At 39.0% G+C, this 22,419-nt stretch overlaps 1 protein-coding gene across 8 annotated transcripts in view; it reads left to right on the top strand.

Moving 5' to 3' along the window:
* Positions 1-22,419, top strand: part of Hecw1 (HECT, C2 and WW domain containing E3 ubiquitin protein ligase 1) — a 413,125-nt gene that overhangs the window by 264,355 nt on the left and 126,351 nt on the right. For all 8 annotated transcript variants that reach the window (XM_017600485.3, XM_017600489.3, XM_017600487.3 and 5 more), the window contains one exon: positions 753-938. In XM_017600485.3, coding sequence (XP_017455974.1) covers positions 753-938 — 186 coding nt within the window. The remainder of the gene's footprint in view (positions 1-752; positions 939-22,419) is intronic.

A 22,419-nucleotide genomic window follows, 5' to 3' on the forward strand; every position in this document is an offset into this window, starting at 1 on the left:
AGGCTGTGACTGGAAAAGAGGAAAATGAGGGTTTAGGCAGTGGGGTAGTGGGAATCATAAAGGATGACAAGTTTGCCAGATACTGCAGATATACTCTGCTCTATATACCGGGCTTCATGTGGACCTTGGGAGTGTGAGGAACACTAGGTCGACGACCCTCTTTAGCCTCCTACAGTGTTCTTTCATCACAGTACTGTGTATATGGGTGCATGTGAGTTCTCACCCCACTGCAACATCAGACATAGCTTCATCAAGAACTTTGGTGCCTATGTAGCATAAAATTATAATTTGACTAACTTGGCAAGTCTGAAAACAGCCGTCATTTCTTCTAGTCCCCTCACCCAAAGATGTTATATAAGATTCATTAGAATGATGGGGTTCTGAAGTCCAACTTTAACTACAATAAACTACTATAATGGGTGAGATAAATAAAAGGATCAAAAGCATAGCCCTGCAGTCAGGAAATGGGAAGGAGAAGAGCAATGTTCGGAGATACAGTAAGGCCTGAGAGAGTCCAAGTGTAACTGACACTGGGAAGAAGACCCTGAAGGTCAGGTAGAATTGGCTGGGCAGATAGGCCTGGAGGAGTTGAGGGCATATTTCCTTGCTGAGCACTGCTTCTAAAGCCTGCCTTTATAGCTTACACAAATCAATACCAGGTTGTGTTCACACCATGTTCAAGTCCTCAGTGTGTTTACTCTGTCTTTTCTAACATCACAAACTCTTCCTTCATTTCTCCCAAACCATCTCAGAGTGCCTACAGGGTTTTTACAAGTAGCACTTGCCTGAAGCATATGATTTTGAAAGTCCGAAGAGATGCTCGCAATTTTGAACGCTACCAGCACAACCGGGACCTGGTGAATTTCATCAACATGTTTGCAGATACTCGGCTGGAACTGCCCCGGGGTTGGGAGATCAAAACTGATCATCAGGGAAAGGTGAGAATAATCAATATATATGGGGCTTTCCCCAAACACCAACATTCCCCAATGCAGAAGATAACGAAGAAAGTAAGGGGAGGATTGTGGGAAAGGGGGCTTATATGTCTCAGAGCTGTAATATTGGCACCTTGGGGAGAAGGGAGGCAGTGACTTCCACAACAAGTTTCTTACTCATTGCACAAAGCATATACCATGCCTTATGAGATATTTAGCATTCTTAGCTTCTTCCTTCTAGAAGCCAAATCATGCCACTGCTGTCTAGGGAGCAAAATACTGCTTGGTCCAGGACATCTGTACAACTTTACACCTTTAAATTTTCCATTGAGTGATTTTGTTCAATGGTCTGTGTCTTAGTTACTTTACTATAACCAAGTCAACTTCCAAAAAGAAAGTATTTGACACTTACGGTTTCACAGGGTTAGAACCCATGACCATCATGGCAGGAAACATAGCAGCAGACGTGGTGCTGGAGCAGTAGCATGAAGTTTACATCCCTAGCAAGGATAGTTACTGGGAACTACTGGGAAGGCACAAGTTTTGCACAACCTTAACTTCTGCCTCCAGTAACACACCTTCAAAAAGGCCACTCCTCCTAATACTTCTGTATTTGTCACTAGTCTGTTGCTCAGAGATAACATGGTGAAGGTAACTCTTATAAAGGAGAGTATTTAATTGGGGGCTTGCATAAAATTTCAGGGATTTAGTCAATGATCTTCATGGAAGCAGCAGACATGGAGGTAGGCAGGCATGGGGCTGGAGAAGTAGCTGAGAGCTACATCCTGATCTGTAGGGTGGGGGGATTGGAGGGGGGACAGGATGCTGGCATGAACTTTGAAACCTTAAAGCCCACTGCCAGTGACACATTTTCTCCAAGGCCACACCAACTCCAGCTAAGCCATGCCTCCTAGTCCTCATAGTCCTTCCTATGGTGGTTTCAATAAAAATGGCTCCCATAGGTTCATATCTGAATGCTTAGGGAGTGGCATTAAGAAGTGTGGTCTTATTTTCTGAGGAACCACCAGAGTGATTTCCAGAGTGGTTGTACCAGGTTGCAATCCCACCAATAATGGAAGAGTGTTCCTCTTTCTCTACATCCTCGCTAGCATCTGATGTCACCTGAGTTTTTGATCTTAGCCATTCTGACTGGTTTTAGGTAGAATCTCAGGGTTATTTTGACTTGCATTTCCCTAATGACTAAGAATGCCAAACATTTCTTTAGGTGCTTTGTGGCCATTCAATATTCCTCAGTTAAGAATTCTCTGTTTAGCCCTGTACCCCATTTTTAATAGGGTTATTTGATTCTCTGGAGTCTAACCTCTTGAGTTCTTTTTATATATTGGGTATTAGCCATCTATCAGATATAGGATTGATAAAGACATTGTACTACCTGAGGACCCAGCTATACCACTCCTGGACATATAACCAAAAAATGCTCCAACGTATAACAAGGACACATGTTCCACTATGTTCATAGCAGCCTTATTTGTAATAGCCAGAACCTGGAAAGAACCCAGATGTCCTTCAACAGGGGAGTGGACAATGACTTCATGAAATTGTTAGGCAAATGGATGGAACTAGAAAATATCATCATGAGTGAAGCAACCCAATTACAAAAGAACACACGTAGTATGCACTCACTGATAAGTAGATATTAGCCCAAAAGCTCAGAATACCCAAGATATAATTCACAGACCACAAGCTCAAGAAGAAGGAAGAACAAAGTGTAGATGTTTTAGTCCTTCTTAGAAGTGTGGAGCAGAGACTGAAGGAAAGGTCACCCAGAGACTGCCCCACCTGGGGATCCATCCCATATGCAGCCACCAAACCCAGACACTATTGTGGATGCCAAGAAGTGCAAGCTGACAGGAGTCTGATATAGCTGTCTCCTGAGAGGCTCTGCCAGAGCCTGACAAATACAGAAGTGGATGCTCACAGCCAACCATTGGACTGAGAATGGGGTCCCAAATGGAGAAGTTAGAGAAAGGACTGAAGGAGCTGAAGGTGTTTGCCACCCAGAAGTGAAATTTCTCTTTAAACTACATATGAATATTTATAAATCTACTTATGTGTAGGGGAGAATAAGTATTTTAGACAGTTAATAATATGATTCCTTATGACCTTTTCAAATATCTTAGCTGTTATTTTAGCCTCCTCCCTTCATCTTCCATATTTATCGCCTTCCCCTTCACTCATAAGAGCCCACATTTTTAAAATTCCCTTCATCAGATCATTTATACACTGCTATGCTCCTTTCTACTGCTCCACTACCTGTCCGCCCTGGCAGTGGTCCTTTTCTTTCTTTACCTTCTTCATTTCTGCAGTTACTTCAGGATATGTATTCACATCTAAGGATTTGGAGATGGGGTCTCTGATGAGACAGAACATGTACTCTTTATCTCTCTGGATTGGTATTACCTCATTCGACACGATCTTTTCTAGTTTGATGCATTAAGTTGCAATTTTCATTTTTTAACAACTGAATAGTATGTCATATGTTTACCTACCCCATTTTCAGTATTCATCCTTCAACTGAAGGACTCTTAGATTGTCTGTTTCCTAACTGTTGTGACTAGAGCAGCAGTAAACGTGGCTGAACAAGTGTCTACGGAATTAATTTCAAATCCTCTGGGATGGGTATAGCTGGGTCATGTTGTAATTTATTTTCAGGTTTTTGGGTATTCTTCAAACTTAAGTATACAATGGATGCACTGGTCTACAATCCTACCAAGAGTGAACAAATGTTTCTTTGTCCCCACAACATCTGACACCCCGCCCATATTTGTTGGTTGTTTGGTTGATTTTGAAAGTCCTTTCTCATGTAGGGTTCTGTTTATGTTTTCTTCTTGTAGTTTCAGTGTTTCGGGCTTCACACTGAGATCTGTGATGCATTTGCAATTAGTTTTTATACAAGGTGATAGCTATGGGTCTAATTTTACTCTTCTCCATGTTGACATGCATCCATTTTCCCAACACTATTTGTTGAAGTTTTTTCTCTAGCATATGTTTTCCATTTTTGTCAAATATTACATCACTGCAATTATGTGTATTCATATTTGTGTCTTTGGGTTTTTTTGGTCTAAATGTTTGCTATTGTTTCACACTACATTGTTTTTGTTACTATAGCTCTGTAACATGTTAAGATATGAAATTGTAATCCCTCCAGCATTGGTTTGTTTTGTTTTGTTTTTAATTGGAATTGTTTTGGCTATCCTAGGGCTGTTGTGATTCCATATGAATTTTTAGACAATTGGTTTTTTTCTTTTTTATGAAGAATAAAATGGAGATTTTGATCAGGATTACATTGAAAGGACAAGAAGCTTTTGGAAAAATGTTCATTTTGCTACATTTATTCTATTAATCAGTGAGCATGCAATATGGTAGGATACAGAATCAATTTGCACAGATCAATAGATTTCACATATACCAACAACAAACTTACAGAGAAAGAGATCATAGACATGCCCCCATTAACAATAGCCTCAAAGAAAATAAACTATCTTGGAATAAACCTAATCAAGGAGGTGAAGGACCTCTGATGAAACTGTTAAACCTCTGAAGAAAAAGGTAGAGGAGACACTGACACTAGGGTAGACATCTTTAAAAGATGACTGCTTATTATTCAGAGAATGCTGGAGGGAAAAGTGACTACTATTAAACAAAAGGAAAAAGCCCGAAACAGAAAACTAGTTGAGAGGAAGCAGAGAGAAATGTGCTAAAAATAAACATTTAAAAATTTTCTGGGGGTAGTATAAAATACACAGGATAAATATAAGCAGAATTTCATCAAGGAGGAAGACAGAGCTATGTCACTGACAGGATATTATGAACATAAAAAATAGTGCCCGACTTGACAGGAGGAAATGATCAGATTTCAACCGATGAAGGAAACGACCCCAAAGTGCAAGACTCAAAAACATTTTCATCCTTTCTATATAAGGCCCGCCCATAACCAACTAAGGAATGTAGCTTTCCCTTCATCTTTAAACCATGCATTAAAATAGTTACCATTGTCAATAGAATATTGAGCTCCTAGAATGTAGAAATCATTATTTTAATTCTTTGAGAAATCCCAAGGCCAAGAATAATGCCTAGCATTTAGGTGGCCCCCAATAAATCTATATAGGGGTGAAAGACTTACATGTAGAAGTCCCTGAAGAATAAACAAGAATAAAAGAACAGAGGAAATACTTGAAATTAAATATTAACATCAATTAAAGAACCAAATATCAACTATGAAAAATGAAACTCTCCTAATCTAAAATAAATTATTTATGTCTAGCATGATGGTGTGTCCCTATGATCTAATTAATTAGATCATTAATTAGAGAGTGTCTATGTAGTAGATCCTGTTTCATAATAAAGTGTTCAGGGAAGCAGACTCATTGAGCATTATTTTTGGTCTTTGTGGGTCAAAAATAAACTTTAAAAATAACCTTTATAAAATTATCTATGATATGATGATAAATCTGTACAAGATTTATTAAGGTAGTTTGGTATAGACCAACAATCTTCAATATTTATCTAACTTTTATCTCAGTAATCAACTCAATTTATAAGAAATTTTACTAAAGGGGTTGGGGATTTAGCTCAGTGGTAGAGCGCTTGACTAGGAAGCGCAAGGCCCTGGGTTCGATCCCCAGCTCCGAAAAAAAGAACCAAAAAAAAAAAAAAAAAAAAAAGACAGCTGTAGTGTACTTGTATATAATAAACAAATAAATCTTTAAAAAAAAAGAAATTTTACTAAAAATACAACATTCACAAATCTAAGAAACATTTAATTTATGAACCTCTAAATGGGTATTTGAATAATAAAAATCTACTTTTAACATTTTTTTGATTTAGCTGATACTTGTTTGCTTAAATTTTTATATAAGCATTTCATACATTTAATTTTTATCTATTCATGTTTCAGTCAAATTCAGATTATTATATTTTTACAACACTCTTGTCACTTTTAAATCCTCGCATTACTGATATTACTTAGTCGTTGCTCTATAAAATACTCCAGATGCGATAATCCTTAACACACCATTTGATGAACGTAGGCATGTTTTGTCTAATACCCTAGTTGAAGTCTATTTTTCATGACTTCCGGAAGCAGCATTCTATACCTTTGTAAGGTACCTCCATTTCAATGCTTTTTATTCATAATTTTAATTAAATTGCAAACTAGTGGCTCTCTATAAGGCCACTTTCATACATTTGTAATTTTAACTAACCCACTCCATACCCTATCCTCCTTAATCCCCAACACTGTGCCTTCTGAAACCCTTAACTTCTAGTGTCTAGTCCTCTAATTTCTTCCATATCACATATGTTCTGCCACCCCCTAATATTTATCTTGAACTGGATTTCAGGACAGTTGATTTCCATGTGGATTTGTCATACTCTCTTCGTTTTGCTTAACATTTTCTCCGTCTCTTTATTTCCCCACACCTTACTTCTTCTCTGCTTAAGTCTCTCTGTGTGTCATCTTATCTGTGTTCTGCTCTCCCTCCTCCCTCAGTGTATCTACCCCAATGGTGGATTCCATGTTTCCTGACTTTCACATGTATTCCAAAACAAAAGATTCAACACTAGGTTCTTTCATACGAGATAATACAGGTGGCATTATTATTTCAGAGCACAGCTTACCGCAGTATAATTTTTGTCAATTCCACCTGTTAAACTACAGATTTCATGATCTCATTTTTCTTTACAGCTGAATGCAATCTCACTGTTTTGCTTGGTTGGTCCTTTTAACACTCCAGATGATTTCCAGAATGGCTTCACAGGTTGACACATGTACAAACAGAGCAAGAATTTGCCTTTACCACCCCAATGTCAGCACTTGTTATCATTTGTATTTCTGATAATAGCCATTCTGACTGGAGTAAAATAGAGTATTAATCATTTTAATCTTTATTTACCTGGTAGTTGAGGATGTTGAGCACTTTTTAAATGTGTCTACCAGACATTTGTATTTTTTTTCTTTTAAAAACTTTCTGTGGGGTTGGGGATTTAGCTCAGTGGTAGAGCGCTTGGCCCTGGGTTCGGTCCTCAGCTCCAAAAAAAAAAAAAAAAAAAAAAAAAAAAAAAAAAAAAAAAAAACCACTTTCTGTTCAGTTCAATAGTGGTTTTAAAATTAAATTAGTTTTTTCTTAATATTTACTTCTTTGATTTTTCATATATTCTAAAATCAGACCACTTTCTCTCCTGACCTATTATTTTTTAATTCTCTCTCTCTCTCTCTCTCTCTCTCTCTCTCTCTCTCTCACACACACACACACACACACACAGACACACACACACACACACACACACAGAGAGACAGAGACAGAGACAGACAGAGACAGAGACAGAGAGAGAGCACTTGCTAGATTCTGCTGCCTGTAAAGACTCGGATTGAATAGCTTATCAGTGAGCTCATCTCTGGAAAATATTGAGTTTCCCTCTTTGAGTAGCCATTAGTTTCCTGTTGCTCTTCGTCTAGAGGGCCCTGAAGGTTTCCCCAATCTATGCTGGGATGTCAGGTAGTGTTGTCAATGAGAAGGTCTTCTTTATGCAGACTTTCCTGTCATAGAGAGAAGATATTATCTCACTGAAGACATCACAATCTGGCTCATACAAGCTCTCTATCCCATTTTCCATGAAGTTCCCTGAACCTTAGGTATAGGGATTGTGCTTGTATCAATTAGGGTTCATATCCCAAGTCAATTTTCTATATTTTAAGCAGTTGTGGCTTTCTGTAATTGTCTCCATCTTTTGCAAAAACTGTTTCTTTGATGAGGGGTGAGGGCTACATATATCTATGATATACAAATAAGTACATAGACCACAAATAGAAAAGTAGAAGGTAGGATGTTCTCCTCTAGGATCTATGACCTCACCAACTCTGAGTAGTTGGCTACGTTTTCAGTACCAGGAATGAGTTCTTTCTCCTTGAGTGGGCCTGAAGTACAGTTAAATGGCTGTTGGTAAGTCCCAAGATTTAAATGCCTCTAGTGTTGTCTTGGGATTATTTCTCTATTCTGGTGGATCACAGCCATCTATAACTCCAGTTCTAAGGGATCCAACAGCCTTTTTTAACCCTATAGACACCCGGCACACATAAGTACATATATATATATGCATATATATGCACATATATATGTTTATGTGTATGTATATATGCAAAATATATATATAACACAAGTGAAATACAAACAAATAAGCATAAAAACCAAAATAATTGAAAAATAAGGGGTCATGAATTAAAGAGGGAGTGGGGAGACAGGAGAGGAGGTGGAGGGACAGAGGAAGGGGTGAGAGTTATGTAAATGCCATAATTATGTATAAAATCTTCAAAAAATAAAATGTTTAAATCCCCATTTATTCAATAACAATGATACATTTAGATGAAAAAACATTTCTCATTGTTTCTAATTCTGTCATTCATTCTACTTTTTGAGATTCAGGCATAAAAAGTCAGTGTTCCTAAGGATTCTCAGAAATTTCAAAATTAAACATAATTCTAACAATCTTTATAGTCTGAAATTTGTATAATCAAAAGCCATGCTTAATGAACAAAATAATTAATGTAGTAAACTATAGTACTTGCAAGAACTTTTCTTTATTCAATGTCTTAAAGCTTTTACTGTAGAGAGCTTTTGTTTCCTTTATTAGGTTTATTCTCAAGTCTTTGTATTTGTGGCAGCATATGCAGTGGGTATTATGGACACCATTGTTTATCTGATTTATTTTGGTATAATTGTTATTGTTATATAAGGAGGCTATATAAGGGGATTACTTTTGTTCCCACGATTTTGCTGAATGTGTTTATCAGCTGTAAGAAGTTCTGGTTGAGTCTTTACCATTGCTTGTGTTTAGAATCAGATCTATTAATAGGAATACTTTGACTTATTTTCTTATTTGTAACCCATTCATTTTTTCTTCTGCATTATTTACTAAAACAAATGCTATATTGAAAAGGAGCAGATCTAGCAACAAAGGGTACTGAATTATTATAAACCATACAATTGAATAACCTGTTTGACCAAGCCAGTTCAAGGGAGTGAGGATTGAAAAGAAAAGGACAATTAGACAATATTATAACATGACTCCAGTCAGTGCTGAGGCTGAAGCAGCTTGACTTTTTTCCAGTCTGCTTTTATATCAGTGTAGGTACATTCAAAGAATAGGGTCAGTTCTCAGATAAAACACAAAGTGATCAAGCAAGGCAAGGAATAGAGACCATACCAGGTAGTAATCAAACAAGGCTATAAACAAAGTCCCCAGAGTCACTGGGTCTGGGGATTATCAGGATTATCAAGACAAAAGAGAAGTCACACATTCCTTGGCTGTGTTTACTTTGATCTTTGCATTAGCCCAAATGTGAATATTCTCATTTGATCCTACTTCCTCCTCCCAGCCCAGTGACAAGTACTTGCCATAATTTCTATAAGTGGCACCAAAAGTTGTCCACGTTTTCCTCTTTTTTTACTTCATAATCAAGACTGCATCTGTTTTGGATTGTTCTGACAAAAATGCCTTACTTACCTGTCCTGCAGTATGTACTTTCAAAAGCAATGCTATTCTGTATTAGGTTGGTAAGGCACTGTACAGAAACTTACCTGTTATCGACTAACAGCCTGTTAAATTAATGACTCTGTTTGGGGATCCAGTTTTTAGTTTCAAACCATGTATTCTGGCTGCCAACATATTAATGTTGTTAAAGGCAAGTTTTATCACAATGGGCTAGAATAGAAGTATTCCCAGGACAAGAAAGGCTAACAGGATCAAGCCATATAAGCCATTCTTGAAGATGGAAATACTGACTTTAAGCCGTGAATAATTTTATCAGTGAAAGATCCCCGAAGAGAGACCCTTACTCAAGTCTCGGGAAGTCTCGGACCTCAGACACAGAGAGACCATTTTGGATGTAATAAGCAAAGGTAAGGTTTATTACAGAGATCTCCGGGAGACACGAATCCCACACAGGAGACAGAGGTGTCCAACCGAGTGGCTGGGAGAAGGGCTTTTTAAAGGAAGAAGTCACAAGCTCCAGGAGTGGGGGGATGTCAAAAGGAAATACCAAAATGTCACAAGAGGAAACTCTCAAAGTCACAGAATTGTTCTTAAGACTCTAGGGTTTAAATGAGAGGAAAGGTCAAGCATTCTCCTGAGAACAGATCTTGATTGTCCTTTAGGGTAAATGTTTGTCAGAGTTGATGAGGCATCTGCATCTGAAACACATCTGGAAAGGCTTGGCCATCCGGTTTCCTGGAATACTCTCTACAGGACACAATGGCTGGAGGGCACAAAGGGGACTTGAACAAACATCACAGGGGCAGAACAAAACCCATTACTCATTTACTCAGTCCGGTGGTAAGCAAGAGGGTCAGTCTCCTGAACCAGTTCTCCTGCATTTTTAACAATCTGTCTTCCTGAGTCAGATCCTGTTGCTGAGTTTGAGCTAATTTAAAACTCTATCTTTCAATCAGCAATGCCTGCAGCATTAAAACTCAGTGGAACAGCACTCTTTAAATTCATAATCTCAGTATGCAAAGGTAAAACATCCAGAGAGGCGTTAGACTTATGTCAAATACCCTGCAAGTGTCTGAACTTTTCCCCAACTTTGGTGACTATCATTGTAAATTCTAGAAGTAACACAAATCCATTGGTATTTAGCATAACACTCGAGATGGCTTCTTACTCTTAAACTCTGAAGCTCCTCTCCAATAATTTTAATTGTATCATAAAGAACATCAATCAGTTGTTCCAAATGTCTATCTAACTCCTCTTGAATACTCAGAGCATTAGTAACATTTTTTGCTAAATGATTAACAAAAGTAGCTGTCTTAACTTCTTGTGTTAAAGCAATTGCAGAAGCAGTGGTGCGAGCTCTTAATGTAATTAGAGCTGCTAGACCAAGAATGATCAAGCCTGCTACCCTCTTACTTCTGCTTAAAGCCTGACTCACTGCTGCTAGTATCTGCAATCATTTTTCAGAATACCAAGGTTCTGTAATACTCACAGGCTGACTGACAGATCATCATAACACACATGCCAGATTTCTTTTTTTTTTTTTCTCCATTTGTTTGGTGTTTTCTTTTTTTTTTTTTTTATTAACTTGAGTATTTCTTATATACATTTCAAGTGTTATTCCCTTTCCCGGTTTCCGGGCAAACATCCCCCTCCCCCCTCCCCTTCCTTATGGGTGTTCCCCTCCCAACCCTCCCCCCATTGCCGCCCTCCCCCCATAGTCTAGTTCACTGGGGGTTCAGTCTTAGCAGGACCCAGGGCTTCCCCTTCCACTGGTGCTCTTACTAGGATATTCATTGCTACCTATGGGGTCAGAGTCCAGGGTCAGTCCATGTATAGTCTTTAGGTAGTGGCTTAGTTCCTGGAAGCTCTGGTTGCTTGGCATTGTTGTACTTTTGGGGTCTCGAGCCCCTTCAAGCTCTTCCAGTTCTTTCTCTGATTCCTTCAATAGGGGACCTATTCTCAGTTCAGTGGTTTGCTGCTGGCATTCGCCTCTGTATTTGCTGTATTCTGGCTGTGTCTCTCAGGAGCGATCTACATCCGGCTCCTGTCCGTCTGCACTTCTTTGCTTCATCCATCTTGTCTAATTGGGTGGCTGTATATGTATGGGCCACATGTGGGGCAGGCTCTAAATGGGTGTTCCTTAAGTCTCTGTTTTAATCTTTGCCTCTCCCTTCCCTGCCAAGGGTATTCTTTTTCCTCATTTAAAGAAGGAGTGAAGCATTCACATTTTGATCATCCGTCTTGAGTTTCGTTTGTTCTAGGGATCTAGGGTAATTCAAGCATTTGGGCTAATAGCCACTTATCAATGAGTGCATACCATTTATGTCTTTCTGTGATTGGGTTAGCTCACTCAGGATGATATTTTCCAGTTCCAACCATTTGCCTACGAATTTCATAAACTCGTTGTTTTTGATAGCTGAGTAATATTCCATTGTGTAGATGTACCACATTTTCTGTATCCATTCCTCTGTTGAAGGGCATCTGGGTTCTTTCCAGCTTCTGGCTATTATAAATAAGGCTGCGATGAACATAGTGGAGCACGTGTCTCTTTTATATGTTGAGGCATCTTTTGGGTATATGCCCAAGAGAGGTATAGCTGGATCCTCAGGCAGTTCAATGTCCAATTTTCTGAGGAACCTCCAGACTGATTTCCAGAATGGTTGTACCAGTCTGCAATCCCACCAACAATGGAGGAGTGTTCCTCTTTCTCCACATCCTCGCCAGCATCTGCTGTCACCTGAGTTTTTGATCTTAGCCAATCGCACTGGTGTGAGGTGTAATCTCAGGGTTGTTTTGATTTGCATTTCCCTTATGACTAAAGATGTTGAACATTTCTTTAGGTGTTTCTCAGCCATTCGGCATTCCTCAGCTGTGAATTCTTTGTTTAGCTCTGAACCCCATTTTTAATAGGGTTATTTGTTTCCCTGCGGTCTAACTTCTTGAGTTCTTTGTATATTTTGGATATAAGGCCTCTATCTGTTGTAGGATTGGTAAAGATCTTTTCCCAATCTGTTGGTTGCCGATTTGTCCTAACCACAGTGTCCTTTGCCTTACAGAAGCTTTGCAGTTTTATGAGATCCCATTTGTCGATTCTTGATCTTAGAGCATAAGCCATTGGTGTTTTGTTCAGGAAATTTTTTCCAGTGCCCATGTGTTCCAGATGTTTCCCTAGTTTTTCTTCTATTAGTTTGAGTGTGTCTGGTTTGATGTGGAGGTCCTTGATCCACTTGGACTTAAGCTTTGTACAGGGTGATAAGCATGGATCGATCTGCATTCTTCTACATGTTGCCCTCCAGTTGAACCAGCACCATTTGCTGAAAATGCTATCTTTTTTCCATTGGATGGTTTTGGCTCCTTTGTCAAAAATCAAGTGACCATAGGTGTGTGGGTTCATTTCTGCGTCTTCAATTCTATTCCATTGGTCTATCTGTCTGTCCCTGTACCAATACCATGCAGTTTTTATCACTATTGCTCTGTAATACTGCTTGAGTTCAGGGATAGTGATTCCCCCTGAAGTCCTTTTATTGTTGAGGATAGCTTTAGCTATCCTGGGTTTTTTGTTATTCCAGATGAATTTGCATATTGTTCTGTCTAACTCTTTGAAGAATTGGATTGGTATTTTGATAGGGATTGCATTGAATCTGTAGATTGCTTTTGGTAAAATGGCCATTTTTACTATATTAATCCTGCCAATCCATGAGCATGGGAGATCTTTCCATCTTCTGAGGTCTTCTTCAATTTCTTTCCTCAGTGTCTTGAAGTTCTTATTGTACAGATCTTTTACTTGCTTGGTTAAAGTCACACCGAGGTACTTTATATTATTTGGGTCTATTATGAAGGGTGTCGTTTCCCTAATTTCTTTCTCGGCTTGTTTCTCTTTTGTATAGAGGAAGGCAACTGATTTATTTGAGTTAATTTTATACCCAGCCACTTTGCTGAAGTTATTTATCAGCTTTAGTAGTTCTCTGGTGGAACTTTTGGGATCACTTAAATATACTATCATGTCATCTGCAAATAATGATATTTTGACCTCTTCTTTTCCGATCTGTATCCCTTTGATCTCCTTTTGTTGTCTGATTGCTCTGGCTAGAACTTCAAGAACTATATTGAATAAGTAGGGAGAGAGTGGGCAGCCTTGTCTAGTCCCTGATTTTAGTGGGATTGCTTCAAGTTTCTCTCCATTTAGTTTAATGTTAGCAACTGGTTTGCTGTATATGGCTTTTACTATGTTTAGGTATGGGCCTTGAATTCCTATTCTTTCCAGGACTTTTATCATGAAGGGGTGTTGAATTTTGTCAAATGCTTTCTCAGCATCTAATGAAATGATCATGTGGTTCTGTTCTTTCAGTTTGTTTATATAATGGATCACGTTGATGGTTTTCCGTATATTAAACCATCCCTGCATGCCTGGGATGAAGCCTACTTGATCATGGTGGATGATTGTTTTGATGTGCTCTTGAATTCGGTTTGCCAGAATTTTATTGAGTATTTTTGCGTCGATATTCATAAGGGAAATTGGTCTGAAGTTCTCTTTCTTTGTTGTGTCTTTGTGTGGTTTAGGTATAAGAGTAATTGTGGCTTCGTAGAAGGAATTTGGTAGGGCTCCATCTGTTTCAATTTTGTGGAATAGTTTGGATAATATTGGTATGAGGTCTTCTATGAAGGTTTGATAGAATTCTGCACTAAACCCGTCTGGACCTGGGCTCTTTTTGGTTGGGAGACCTTTAATGACTGCTTCTCTTTCCTTAGGAGTTATGGGGTTGTTTAACTGGTTTATCTGTTCCTGATTTAACTTCGATACCTGGTATCTGTCTAGGAAATTGTCCATTTCCTCCAGATTTTCAAGTTTTGTTGAATATAGGCTTTTATAGTAAGATCTGATGATTTTTTGAATTTCCTCTGAATCTGTAGTTATGTCTCCCTTTTCATTTCTGATTTTGTTAATTTGGACGCACTCTCTGTGTCCTCTCGTTAGTCTGGCTAAGGGTTTATCTATCTTGTTGATTTTCTCAAAGAACCAACTTTTGGTTCTGTTGATTCTTTCTATGGTCCTTTTTGTTTCTACTTGGTTGATTTCAGTTCTGAGTTTGATTATTTCCTGCCTTCTACTCCTCCTGGGTGTATTTGCTTCTTTTTGTTCTAGAGCTTTTAGGTGTGCTGTCAAGCTGCTGACGTATGCTCTTTCCTGTTTCTTTCTGCAGGCACTCAGCGCTATGAGTTTTCCTCTTAGCACAGCTTTCATTGTGTCCCATAAGTTTGGGTATGTTGTATCTTCATTTTCATTAAATTCTAAAAAGTTTTTAATTTCTTTCTTTATTTCTTCCTTGACCAGGTTATCATTGAGTAGAGCATTGTTCAATTTCCACGTATATGTGGGCATTCTTCCCTTATTGTTATTGAAGACCAGTTTTAGGCCGTGGTGGTCCGATAGCACGCATGGGATTATTTCTATCTTTCTGTACCTGTTGAGGCCCGTTTTTTGACCAATTATATGGTCAATTTTGGAGAAAGTGCCATGAGGAGCTGAGAAGAAGGTATATCCTTTTGCTTTAGGATAGAATGTTCTATAAATATCTGTTAAGTCCTTTTGGCTCATGACTTCTCTTAGTCTGTCGACATCACTGTTTAATTTCTGTTTCCATGATCTGTCCATTGATGAGAGTGGGGTGTTGAAATCTCCCACTATTATTGTGTGAGGTGCAATGTGTGTTTTGAGCTTTAGTAAGGTTTCTTTTATGTATGTAGGTGCCCTTGTATTTGGGGCATAGATATTTAGGATTGAGAGTTCATCTTGGTGGATTTTTCCTTTGATGAATATGAAGTGTCCTTCCTTATCTTTTTTGATGACTTTTAGTTGGAAATTGATTTTATTTGATATTAGAATGGCTACTCCAGCTTGCTTCTTCTGACCATTTGCTTGGAAAGTTGTTTTCCAGCCTTTCACTCTGAGGTAGTGTCTGTCTTTGTCTCTGAGGTGTGTTTCCTGTAGGCAGCAGAATGCAGGGTCCTCGTTGCGTATCCAGTTTGTTAATCTATGTCTTTTTATTGGGGAGTTGAGGCCATTGATATTGAGAGATATTAAGGAATAGTGATTATTGTTTCCCTTTATATTCATATTTGGATGTGAGGTTATGTTTGTGTGCTTTCATTCTCTTTGTTTTGTTGCCAAGACGATTAGTTTCTTGCTTCTTCTAGGGTATAGCTTCCCTCCTTATGTTGGGCTTTACCATTTATTATCCTTTGTAGTGCTGGATTTGTAGAAAGATATTGTGTAAATTTGGTTTTGTCATGGAATATCTTGGTTTCTCCATCAATGTTAATTGAGAGTTTTGCTGGATACAGTAACCTGGGCTGGCATTTGTGTTCTCTTAGGGTCTGTATGACATCAGTCCAGGATCTTCTGGCCTTCATAGTTTCTGGCGAGAAGTCTGGTGTGATTCTGATAGGTCTCCCTTTATATGTTACTTGACCTTTTTCCCTTACTGCTTTTAATATTCTTTCTTTATTTTGTGCGTTTGGTGCTTTGACAATTATGTGACGGGAGGTGTTTCTTTTCTGGTCCAATCTATTTGGAGTTCTGTAGGCTTCTTGTATGCCTATGGGTATCTCTTTTTTTAGGTTAGGGAAGTTTTCTTCTATGATTTTGTTGAAGATATTTACTGGTCCTTTGAGCTGGGAGTCTTCACTCTCTTCTATACCTATTATCCTTAGGTTTGATCTTCTCATTGACTCCTGGATTTCCTGTATGTTTTGGACCAGTAGCTTTTTCTGCTTTACATTATCTTTGACAGTTGAGTCAATGATTTCTATGGAATCTTCTGCTCCTGAGATTCTCTCTTCCATCTCTTGTATTCTGTTGGTGAAGCTTGTATCTACAGCTCCTTGTCTCTTCTTTTGGTTTTCTATATCCAGGGTTGTTTCCATGTGTTCTTTCTTGATTGCTTCTATTTCCATTTTTAATTCCTTCAACTGTTTGATTGTGTTTTCCTGGAATTCTTTCAGGGATTTTTGCGATTCCTCTCTGTAGGCTTCTACTTGTTTATTAATGTTTTCCTGTGTTTCCCTAAGTGTGTTCATGTCTTTCTTGAAGTCCTCCAGCATCATGATCAAATATGATTTTGAAACTAGATCTTGCTTTTCTGGTGTGTTTGAATATTCCATGTTTGTTTTGGTGGGAGAATTGGGCTCCGATGATGCCATGTAGTCTTGGTTTCTGTTGCTTGGGTTCCTGCGCTTGCCTCTCGCCATCAGATTATCTCTAGTGTTACTTTGTTCTGCTATTTCTGACAGTGGCTAGACTGTCCTATAAGCCTGTGTGTCAGGAGTGCTGTAGACCTGTTTTCCTCTCTTTCAGTCAGTTATGGGGACAGAGTGTTCTGCTTTCGGGCGTGTAGTTTTTCCTCTCTACAGGTCTTCAGCTGTTCCTGTGGGCCTGTGTCTTGAGTTCACCAGGCAGCTTTCTTGCAGCAGAAAATTTGGTCTTACCTGTGGTCCCGAGGCTCAGGTTCGCTCGTGGGGTGCTGCCCAGGGGCTCTCTGCAGCGGCAGCAACCAGGAAGACCTGTGCCGCCCCTTCCGGGAGCTTCAGTGCACCAGGGTTCCAGATGGTCTTTGGCTTTTTCCTCTGGCGTCCGAGATGTGTGTGCAGGGAGCAGTCTCTTCTGGTTTCCCAGGCTTGTCTGCCTCTCTGAAGGTTTAGCTCTCCCTCCCACGGGATTTGGGTGCAGAGAACTGTTTATCCGGTCTGTTTCTTTCCGGTTCCGGTGGTGTCTCAGGCAGGTGTCCTGCTGCTCCTGGGCCCTCCTCCACGGGAGCCCAGAGGCCTTATACAGTTTCCTCTTGGGCCAGGGATGTGGGCAGGGGTGAGCAGTGTTGTTGGTCTCTTCCGCTCTGCAGCCTCAGGAGTGCCCACCTGACCAGGCGGTTGGGTCTCTCTCTCACCGGGTCTGGGAGCAGAGAGCTGCTGCGGGCCGGGATCCGCGGGTGTGGGACTTCCGGTAAACACAGAACGTGCCCGGTCCTAGAGAAATTCTGCTTCCGTGTGTCCCAAGCTCACCAGGCAGCTTTCTTGCAGCAGAAAATTTGGTCTTACCTGTGGTCCCGAGGCTCAGGTTCGCTCGTGGGGTGCTGCCCAGGGGCTCTCTGCAGCGGCAGCAACCAGGAAGACCTGTGCCGCCCCTTCCGGGAGCTTCAGTGCACCAGGGTTCCAGATGGTCTTTGGCTTTTTCCTCTGGCGTCTGAGATGTGTGTGCAGGGAGCAGTCTCTTCTGGTTTCCCAGGCTTGTCTGCCTCTCTGAAGGTTTAGCTCTCCCTCCCACGGGATTTGGGTGCAGAGAACTGTTTATCCGGTCTGTTTCTTTCCGGTTCCGGTGGTGTCTCAGGCAGGTGTCCTGCTGCTCCTGGGCCCTCCTCCACGGGAGCCCAGAGGCCTTATACAGTTTCCTCTTGGGCCAGGGATGTGGGCAGGGGTGAGCAGTGTTGTTGGTCTCTTCCGCTCTGCAGCCTCAGGAGTGCCCACCTGACCAGGCGGTTGGGTCTCTCTCTCACCGGGTCTGGGAGCAGAGAGCTGCTGCCAGATTTCAATACACTAACACAATTAGAAAGTATACAATCAACATAGCATAGCTTACATTAAATATCGTAGAAGAAACAAAAGTAATGTTAACATAACCAATTAATTAAAGATTAGGAGCCTTAACACATGCACTTACATTTGTTCAAATGGATTCTGTCCTAATTTTATCCACTGCAAATGTAACTTCATATAAGGCAGCTGTCAAGTTTCAAATATGTCTCTGGTAATGTCCAGAACCAGCCTTCCAAATCAAGACTATCATTTTCTTTTTTCCAGTATTGGATTCATTTCTAGGCTAGTCCATGATTGAGTCAGAATAACTGGTCACATAAAAGGAAAGAGAAGAGTCATTATAACTTTTCTTGTTTGATGAATGTTTTGAAGGCAGTTTCCACAGTCTCCATGTTCTGTCCCACAAGTCTAAAAGCTTGAAGCAAGGCAGCTTGTCCAATCTGGGATATAGGCACACAAAGGTGGGTCAGGAACATATATCCAATACAGCTTCCCTGTCACCATTGTCAGGGGACTCAGAAAGCTCACAGGTCAACATTGTTCTTTGTCCTAGCATCAGCATGTCTCACCTGTCACTCTGGCAGCTAGCACGCTCCTTCAGTATCCTGCAGATCATATGACAGATCAAGATCATGCCATAGGCCAGTAAGTGAATCCTTCCATTTCACCTAGGCATCAGTATGCCTAGTTGTAGGGTGCCATAGACACTCAGCAGAGTTCCTTGGCATCCACGTTTTAAAATTTTAAATAAAAAGAACATGATTTAAATAAATTTGTGGTATACAGGGATATAATTCTCTCCCTTTTTATTTTATGAAAATATTGTTCTAAAGTTCCACAATACCTTGTCCTTAAGGAGTATAAGGAATCCCAGTAATATGGGTAACATTAAATTGTTGACAAATGTCTCAAATGCTTGACTGCAATAGCCAGTTCCATTATCTGTTTTAATCTGATTTGGAACACCCAGCGTAGAGAAACATAGGCAATAACTAATTACAGTAGTTAAAGCAGTGGTAACAAGAAAGCCTAAAAAGGTGTCAGTAGTCACATGTACATATTTTAATTTTCCAAAATCAGAAATATGATTATCATCCATTCGCCATAATTGAATAGGTGGGAACCCTTGAGGTTAACACCATTATGTGGTACAGGAAGAAATTGAAATTTTACAATTTGATGTGCACATTTTCTAGAAATATTAAATTGTTGTCTCAAGCTCTTACTATTTTGATGATATAAAAAAATGAGATTCTTTGGCTAATTGCTCCTGTGTAAGGCCTATCGTCTGCCTGGAATGCAAATGTCCTGTGGCACTGCCCTTACTAAGGGGTCTGGTCAGCTCTTATATGTCCTACAAAGTAGGGAACAGTACATCCTCTTAAATTAAGTTGTATTTGCATAAATGATTGCAAAATTTGAGAATTAGCAGTATCTTAAGAAAAGTTTCAAGCAATTGCAAATCAAAAACTTAATTTTTTTTCAACATTTCAAAAACAGTGGCTACAGCAAGCAATTCAATTATCTGTGCTGAAACAGGGAGAAAGTCAGGAGAATAAATATGTGGCCCAATTACAGATGCTCCTTTCCTATTAGATGAGCCAGCTGTAAATACAGCTGGTGCTTTCTCTATTGGTTGTGTGTACAAATTTACAGTAAATACAAAAGCATGTATAGAGGCAAATGGTAACAACTTGTCTTTTGGATAATGATTATCAATTTTGCCTGATAATTTTGCACATACAATAGGCCAAGTATCAGTATTCTGCAATAACCAATTTAATTGCTGTTTGGAATAAGGGATAATTATTTCATCAGGATCTTTCCCAAAATACTTTTGTGATTCTAACCTGTAATTATGTATTAACACAGCAGCAGCTTCAGAACAGGGTGTTAAAACTTTCTTTGGAGATGAAAAAAGATGAGTCCACATTAATGGGTCCTTTTGCTAAAGGGCTGCTGTGAGTGCAAACAGACAACTAATCATGGTCTATATAATGTATCTGTGTTGAATAGTAGCATCCTCTACTTTAGGCAAAGCTATTTGTCCCTCCCTCATCAGATAATTGTTGAGGGGAATTAGGATTTGCATCTCCCTTGAGAATATCAAACAGAGGCTTAAGTTCTCCTGTGGTGAGCTTAGGGTGAGGTCTTAGCCAATTAACATCTCCTAGAAGCTTTTAAAAATAATTTGAAGTAAATAAACTATCTTTTCTTATTTGAATTTTCTGTGCCACAATTTGTTTAGGTATAACTGATGTCCCAAATATTGAAAAGACTATTGTCTTTGAATCTTTTCTGGAACAACAACTACTCCCCAAAATTTTAAAGCTCATTGTAAAGGAACAAAACCTTGTGGTAAAACTCCTTCAGCAGGGTCAGCTAATAAAATACTATCCATATAATAAATATTATACACTAAAGGATTGAAAGTCCTAACCTCTTGTATTGAAACAGCAACAAATAGTTTATATAATGAAGGGCTATTAGCCATTCCCTGTGGCAAAAGTTTCCAATGTGTTCTTTAAAATTACAAGCAGATATGCTAAATGCGAACCTTTTACAATCATGAAGATGCAAAGGAATAGTACTAAAAAATCTTTTAAATATATAAAAATTTTATGCATATTTTTAGAATGGCTGCTGGACTAGGTAAGCCAGGTTGTAATGCTCCCATAAGTTCCTAGTTTCATTAACCTTTCATAAATCTTGCAATAATGTCCTTGCCTGATTTTTTTCTTAATTACAAATATGGGTGAGTTAAAATCTTGAGCTTATGATTGAATTGCAAACTGCAGCTAATGGAACATTGGCAGTTTAACTATATTTTTAAAGTTTCTTTTTGCAATATTAGAGTACAATCATAATTTTGGAAAGCAAAACCAATTCTTAAGCGTGCAAACAATCCATTCTCTCTAAAATCAACACCAAGTTCGTTACTTTCACATTACAAAGTTTGGCTGCCAGTTCTTATATATGAATGCATGATGGTGCAGCTTTTAACACCTCATTATTTTAAATCTTATCTTTTATAAGTCTGGTTTCTAGGACAAAAATTACATAAAATATTATCCCAATTTTGGGGTAACTATAGACTTGTTTCCTTAGGTGGCTCACACCATGTGTTGTTGCCTAGAATGATCCCAACTGAGTTACCAGTTTTAAGCCAACTTTCTGTTACCAATGTTACGAATTTTTAATCATATACCCAATAATTTATAAGCCAATGATCTATAACCAAGATATGCAGAGTATATTTATACATTTAAGAGTAGTCAGAAACAAACATGAAATGAGTGGCCACACATGTTATACTTTTAGACTAGACAAATTTTTCTTACTTTTTCTAACTGTAATTTCAGGAGGAGCACCTTGTCACCTGCTGAGCCCAATACATACAGTCACAGAGATTTTTCTAGGAGAAACAATCATCAACTCCCTTACCACAGAACTGATAAGCTGTGGGCCCGACTGTGCTTGACTCCCAGCTACAGGCGCAGGGCAACTTATCAGTTGTGCAAATTGAGATTGCCTTTTTCTGAAATGAGTTAAAACTAAATTAAGGGGTGAATGACCAGCAGATAAAGTTTTAACCATTTTTTCTTTCGAACATGAAACACAGAGCAACAATCAAGTAAGGAAATGAAAACACAGACACAAACTGACAGACATGGACAGATTGGCGCGCCAAGGGTAAACAATAGACAAGAGAGGGAAGAGAACTAGATGTGCCACCAAAGGGACCCAGATACCCTACCTCGGGGACCCAGAACCAGAATTAAGCATTCTTCCAGTAAGAGCCAGAAAGGAGGCAGGATGTTTCCCAACCTCCTCCTGTCCCTAGGAGAACTCTGAAACAGCTTATGTTCATTTCCTTCTCTTTCGTCAAACCATCCTGGACAGGGGAGAGAACTGTTTTTCTGAAACCGATGCTCTCTCTCATTTCCAGGGTTAAACTATCTCTAATCAAGGTCCAAAGACTAAAATCATCTATGTGAATTACCTTTGCTCCTCTAGATTTTAGCATAACTCTAAACACATACACAAAAAATATTCTACCATTACCTTGTCCCTTTTTACAAGGCTTATTCTCCGCTGGCCCAAATCTTTTTTTTTTAAAGTTAGAGAATACTTTATTAGTTTTTGTAATCAAACCCACGTGGATAAGACCTTACATATTTAATACAGTGTGTTACCCCTGTACAAATGGAAAAAACTTAAGTTCAACATTTCTAGACCAATATGGCTGCCAACTCAACACAGTAAACGGGGATACTTTTTTCCAAAGTTGACAGCACAGCTAAAGTTTCAAAAAATTCAAATTATATATCTGTATATATATATTTATATTTATATAAAAAGACCAATAATAGCAGTGTGTTATGCA

This window comes from Rattus norvegicus, chromosome 17 (assembly GCF_036323735.1).
Source record: "Rattus norvegicus strain BN/NHsdMcwi chromosome 17, GRCr8, whole genome shotgun sequence".
Taxonomy (NCBI): Eukaryota; Metazoa; Chordata; class Mammalia; order Rodentia; family Muridae; genus Rattus; species Rattus norvegicus.